The 6,589-nt window shown below is 33.5% G+C and overlaps 1 protein-coding gene across 1 annotated transcript; it reads right to left on the minus strand.

Annotated features, from left to right (window-relative positions):
- Positions 1–1,397: 1,397 nt before the first annotated feature.
- Positions 1,398–5,212, minus strand: LOC136200984 (shikimate kinase 3, chloroplastic-like). The gene is made up of 11 exons (XM_065991501.1): positions 5,078–5,212; positions 4,443–4,662; positions 4,120–4,178; positions 3,930–4,017; positions 3,750–3,822; positions 3,372–3,459; positions 2,681–2,763; positions 2,461–2,590; positions 2,301–2,379; positions 1,735–1,799; positions 1,398–1,648 (listed from the first exon to the last, which is right to left on the minus strand). The coding sequence occupies exons 1-11, from the start codon at positions 5,123–5,125 to the stop codon at positions 1,580–1,582; spliced, it is 1,002 nt and encodes a 333-aa protein (XP_065847573.1). The 5' UTR covers positions 5,126–5,212; the 3' UTR covers positions 1,398–1,579.
- Between the last annotated feature and the right edge of the window lie 1,377 nt (positions 5,213–6,589).

A 6,589-nucleotide genomic window follows, 5' to 3' on the forward strand; every position in this document is an offset into this window, starting at 1 on the left:
ATGGAAGGGGTCGTGAATTTACGGATGGCCGAAGGCAAAAAAATTGACTTGGAGTTCAATCTACGAACTTAAGAACAGAGAAAGACTCCCGTGGTTTGCTTTGCTGACTTCAACAAGGTCATGTTCTCCTTAAAAAAGAGGGAGGCCAACTTAGATTCACACCATCAATGGATGATTTCTGTAATTGCCTTAGTGATTGTGAACTCTTTGGCAGTGGATTCTTGGGACCTAGCTTTACATGGTGGAATGGAAGAAGGGGACTAGATGATATCCTGGAAAGGTTAGACCACTTTGCTCTACCAGTTGAATAGGAGTACATATTCCCCAATTCTATAGTTCATCATCTGGGTCGAACTGCCTCTGATCATGCTCATATACTTCTAAATTCTGAGGGATTCAATACCAACACCAACAAACCTTTCAAATTTGAATCCTTTTGGGCTAAAGAGCTTCAATGTGAATCGATCATTACCGAAGCTTGGACAAGCACAAGACAAGGCATATCATCAATCCTAAAAAAGTTCTTAGCCTGCTCCACCAACTTGAAGCGGTGGCATAGGAACGAATTTCGAACTATGGCAAAAAAAACTTTGTTTCCTTCAACAACACATTACATTGTCCAGTTACAGAGTCTGAGATGGAACGATGCAATTGAAGTTCAAATGAAATCAGTGGCTACTCAGATTGAGGCAATCCAACCTAGCCCTGAATCGGAGAAAAATCAGTGAGGAAGTGCATTGTCTAAGTTGTTAGAGCATCTCCAAGAGCCTCTTAGTTTGACTCTTAAAGAAGGAGAATTAAAAACCTGCTTCAACAGCCTCTTAGTGGCTCCCTAGCTATTTTTTTTTAGAGAATGCACTAAGAATTTCTTGGAGATACTCTTACAGCTCACAAGAATACAGCATCCATCCGCATTATGAGTGTACAAAGTTTGGGGATGGCATTTCAAAGAATGGCTTATCAACCTCATGAGTTTCCTAAATGTGAAGGAAATCTGCCTGTGCAGTACAATTCTTTGGCTTTTCTGGTTTATTTGGAGGAACACGGTCATCACTAATCATAACAAGATGCAATTGGAGGAATCCCGTGTAAAGCGCAGACAATTCTAGATGAATTCCGAGTCAACTCAACCAACACCAACAATCAAAATAATAACTAACAGCAACCTCCATCGCGATGGCAAGCACCTCCTCCCCCCTTGATAAAGTTCAACTGTGACGCATCCTACCGGCTCAACAGCCTCCACTGCACAGCAGGTATCGTAGCTCGCGACAGTCAGGGATGAGTAATGCTATCAGCATCCCTCCCAATGGCTAATTGTGTGAACCCAGAATTTTACCTTTCAATTTCCTTAAATCTTCTTAGAAGATAGTCCTATTGCTATTTCACCTGTTGTTGTACCTTGTAATGAACTGAAGCTGATGTAATATCTCTTTAATTTTAATACAAGGTTTCTTTCTAATATATATATATATATATATTTTTTTTTTCTTTACATTTGACAGAATGAAGTAGCGTTGATAATTGGTTCGCATATAAACAAAATTAAGAAATACAGTAAAGAGACAAATGAGAAAGGTTAACAAAACTTTCCCATGGACTTGCTTCCATCATCAGCCAGTAGATAATTCTGGATTTTTACTAGCACCTGCCCAAATTAAAGCCCAACAATTCAAAATAAATAAAAAGAATTCTTGATAGTTTTCAAAAATATGCAAATGGAACACTCAGGACCTCGAGTGCTATAGCAGCCGGTCCAATATCAGATACATCGTCAATGCCCATATTACTGCCAACATCTGTAAGCATCAAAACAGACAATGCAAAAACTCTAATGAGATTTGAAATTGCACAGGCTAAATCTGCTCTCTCCATAATCATAAATTATATTTGTACTTTATCCCTATATGAAAATGGTAAATGGGTCGTGTTAAGCGAGTTGTCTCTATAAATCGTTCAAATAAGTGTCGTTTTAGAATTTTCACACAAATTAAGAAACACAATTAATATGCACTTAAATTAATAAATTTAAGTGGATTAACTAAATAAAAATTCTCTCTCCTATAATGATTGGAGAAGAAACTTTGAAAGCTTAAAAAAACACATAAATCAAGACAAAATTTAAATGCTTAGACCAAAAAACTATACTAAATTTTATTGAAAAACGAAAACGACACTTAAAAAAGAATAAAAACAATGATCTAAAACGACACTTATTTGAGAATGGAGGGAGTAATAAATTGCGAAAACGCTGATGAAACAGGGATATGGTAACATCAGCATCCAAATAGAGAACTTACCTAAAAGGGAAATGGTAAGATCAGCATCCAAATATGCCTCCATTCTCTTTTTGGAAAGAGTAAACAGTCCCATAAAAGCCTACAAGGATAGGATATTCACATGAGAGCTATTAATAATCATAGTTTCTAAACAAAATGAATTCTTAAAAGGCAATGTGACCTTTGTGTAAGGATCCCCAGAATCGAAGTGTAGTAGAGGACGAGAATCTGTCCCTACAGCACTTATTCTCCTTGCTACTGCATCCAATGGTACATCCAAGAAAACACTGATTCCTTCTTTCATGTATTTCCTTCAAATTTTGGTGCGCAATTCATTCATTCATATAACCAAACAACCCTTGTTATAAAAGAATTTTATTCAATCAAACATCTCTATTTACCAGTTGGTCGGACGGACAACTGCACCACCACCTGTTGCAACAACAAGCTGAGGCTGTAAAGACAACTTCTGCAATGCCTGGCTCTGTCAACAACATCCAAAACAATTGTTCCATCACAAATAATATGAACCAAATAAAGAACAAAAAGAAATCATGACAGTACAAGTTATGTCGATGAGCAAATGCCATAAAACTTTTTACAGATGAATTGTTTTTATATTGAATAATGAAAGCTCATTAAGCATAGGATTCTCTTCTGCAGCTACACATTATGCACGTTGCCGTAAAAGATGAAGATTTGAATTTACATAAATTCTGAGTCTCCTGTAGCAAGTGAGGCAGTGAGCAAGAAGTATGTTTTTGCAAAAATGATTCCATAAATGATCTATGCAAGAACATAACTTACTGAGAATTTTTAAGGAAAAAAAAAGGAAGATAATATTTTGCTGTAATATATCAGTAAGAGCCATATTAGGAATGTCAAAACAGAAGTGGATATCATGATAGGCGTTCTGGCTCTGAAAAATCTATGAGTGTTTGTATTTGTCAAGAAAAAGAATAACATTAGTTTCATTTCAAGTTTATTCCATTTGGGAACTCCTACCCACAAAATTGGGCTAAAATCTATTAAGGATATATGTAAAAAAGGTCGTGGATGCAATAAAAATTCACTGGAAAAGGAACAACAAACCTCGGCATCTCTGAAGAAATTCTCGCCATACTGCTGAAATATCTGAGCAACTGATAAATCACCGACAGCTTGCTCAACGTATTTGTCACTGTATCAAGAAAAGAAAATGTCTGGTGTCAATACAAATTGTGCAAATCTGAAAAACCAGACATAAAGCAAAAAACTTGTTAATGAATAAAATATCACCAAAAACCATGTTAAAAGTTCTAAATGATAACCCTCAAACACAAAGTAAGACTCATTCAAGGAGGGAGGATAGTAGATGCAAAGTAAAATTACTGGAAAATGTTTTATCAAGTCCAGACAGTGGTAAATCCTATTTAAATATTTGTAAACTATCCAAATGAGATATTAAAAGAAGCCAGTCATAGAACTAACCTGTCAACAAAAGCGTAATTTAGCGATTCTGACAAAATCTTTCCCACTGTCGTTTTTCCAGAGCCCATCATTCCTAAATTTTGCATTTTATACACTTCAATCACAGCTTCACAAAATAACAAAATAAAATGGAAAAAGAAAGAGCATTGTTCCTTCTACAGATTTAGAGAATGAACGAACCAACAAGAAATATACAGCACCCATTTAAGCATAAGCTGACCTCTTTCCCCTTTTCCTGTAACAAATCAACCAGTAGGTATCCCTTTTCCTGTAACAAATCAACCAGTAGGTACACTTAAGATATGATTCTGCTCTCCGTATAAGAAGCCATTTTATCAAGTTTTCCATGGGCTTGAAGAATATCCCCTACCTTTAGCAACCAATTTCCATCAAAAGAGGAACAAACGTTTTCTGATTGCAGCGGAGTAACTACAGGAAAATTATAGCAATGAAAAGTAGTCAAAGAAAAGCTAAAGTATGCAAGAGCAAGAATCATATTTCCAAAATTCAATTCGGGGTTTCTACATAGAAGTCATAATTAAGAGCTTCTCTTTTTTAGGGATGAATAGGTGAAGTGACATGGAATGAGATTATAGTGACTTGATGAAAACCATATGTAAATACAAATTTCCCAATTCAAAGATGTCAAAGCACAACTAAGAGCATTAAACCGGCAATAATATTATTGCTCACCGTGTGAATCTTTACAAGCATTTGGTATCCTTCTCTGCTGCAAAGACAATCTTTTACTTTGTAAATTACCAAAATAATTTGGCCTAATTCTACCTTCAGTCCTGCATCTACTGTTAAACTCAAAAAAACACTTCCGTTTGCCTCCAATCCGCCAAGGGAATTGTACAAGTGAACTGTAAGTTGCCTCCATGCCTTCAAGTCGGATATTTACACTCTCTTCCTGCAGCACACATTTTTAAATGCTGTGTTTTATGATTTAACAATTAGAATCCAGAAACAACTCTAACTAATTCCTAAAAGCAGACGAAAATCAAAGTAGTAGACATAAAATACAAGGAAAATTTATCCAAAAGTAAATCCAGGAAAAAAAAACAAATTCTTCTCTGGTGATGGTAAACAGGACTGGCTATATTGATCTTTAAAGCAAAATGAAGTTACATGCGCTGCTTGGTTGCCGAGCAAATAAACTGAAACAGAAACTTATATTTGACGTGTAAGTGTAACATATTTCCGAACCTCTTCTGGAATGCCGGGTTTCTTGTATCTCATCAGTTTCTCGGAAGCCAAACAGATAGATAGAAATGAAAAAGCAAAAAGTCGGAAGAAAAAGATGGAAATAATGAGACGGTACGTACCAGTGGAGAAGCAGCGCAGGACGACGAGAAATGAAGAAACATGCGCATGATAGCAGGGAAAGAGAGAGAGATGAGCTCGGGAAGATGCAGCGGAAGAAGAGGGAACTGTTCCTGTTTTCAATTTATTTACTTTCACCGAGGAGTTTTTTTATTTGTTTATAAAGATCTGACCAATAAATATTTTATTAAGCTCAAGCAGAAATTATACTGTACATACATCTATTAGAAAACAACACAGTGCTCTAAGTAAGGCTCTGTTCTTTATCACTGAAAAAAACTGAACGGAACTGAACTGAATGCTACTAAATACTGAACTGAATTTAACTGAATGCTACTGAACTTAACTGAATGCTACTGAACTTAACTGAATGTTACCGAACTTAACAATAATGATGATATTAGATTTTAAAATAATTTTAATGATAATATTGGACATTAATAAACTTATAATAATAATAATGGTTCTAATAAATTTAATAATATCAATAATAAATAAATATATTATTAAAGATAAAACTAAATTGAATATCAAATAAAAGCTCGGGTTGATAAAATCTTGGCTCGATAAAAGCCTATGAAATTAAATAAAAATGAGTCTAATTTAAATTAAAAATACAAATTACATACAAACACAAATTTACATATAATTTAAAGCCTATGAAATTAAATACAAATTTTCATATGAATATAAACTCTTAACTTTTTATTCTAATTAAGGGTTAAAGTGCAAACATAACGTTTTGGGTCAGGAGTAATTTTACCCCTAACGTCTAAAATGGTGCAATTTTATTCCTAACATTGATAAATTCGGTAAATTTTAGAAATAATTCATAATATGGATGCAATTCCTAATTTTTAAATATGGATGCATACTTTAGTTTTAATTTTTTTATTAAACGATATCTACTTTAATAAACTATCATTTCTTAACTTTTATCTAATTTATAGATAATGATAAAGTATAAATAATAATAATAATAATATATAATAATAATAATAAATAATGATAAATTATAGATAAATAATAATTATAATAATTATAATATAATAAATAATGATAAATTACTAAATGCTGAAACTGAATGCTGAAACTGGATGCTGAAACTGAATGCTGAAACTGAATGCTGAACTGAACTGAACTGAACTGAATTGAACTGAACTGAACTGAACTGAATTGAATTGAATTGAACTGAACTGAATTGAACTGAACTGAACTGATTGTTACTGAAATTAAGTGATAAAGAACATGGCCTAAAACTCCTTTTATTTTTATTTTATTTTTATGAAATAGTTGTATCTTTCATAAATGAACAAACAAGTACAGCAAATAAACATAAGGAATAAAAACCTTACAAGATCTATAAAGGCACTAAAACGACTACAAAGAGCAGAAATAACCATAAAAGGTATTAAAAACATAAAAAAACAAGAAAAAATATACTTCTCATAAATCCAAATCCGTAGAAAAGCATATGCAATCCACTCATCATCATTTAAGTCATTTTGAATATT

This window comes from Euphorbia lathyris, chromosome 7, assembly GCF_963576675.1.
Source record: "Euphorbia lathyris chromosome 7, ddEupLath1.1, whole genome shotgun sequence".
Lineage (NCBI taxonomy): Eukaryota > Viridiplantae > Streptophyta > Magnoliopsida > Malpighiales > Euphorbiaceae > Euphorbia > Euphorbia lathyris.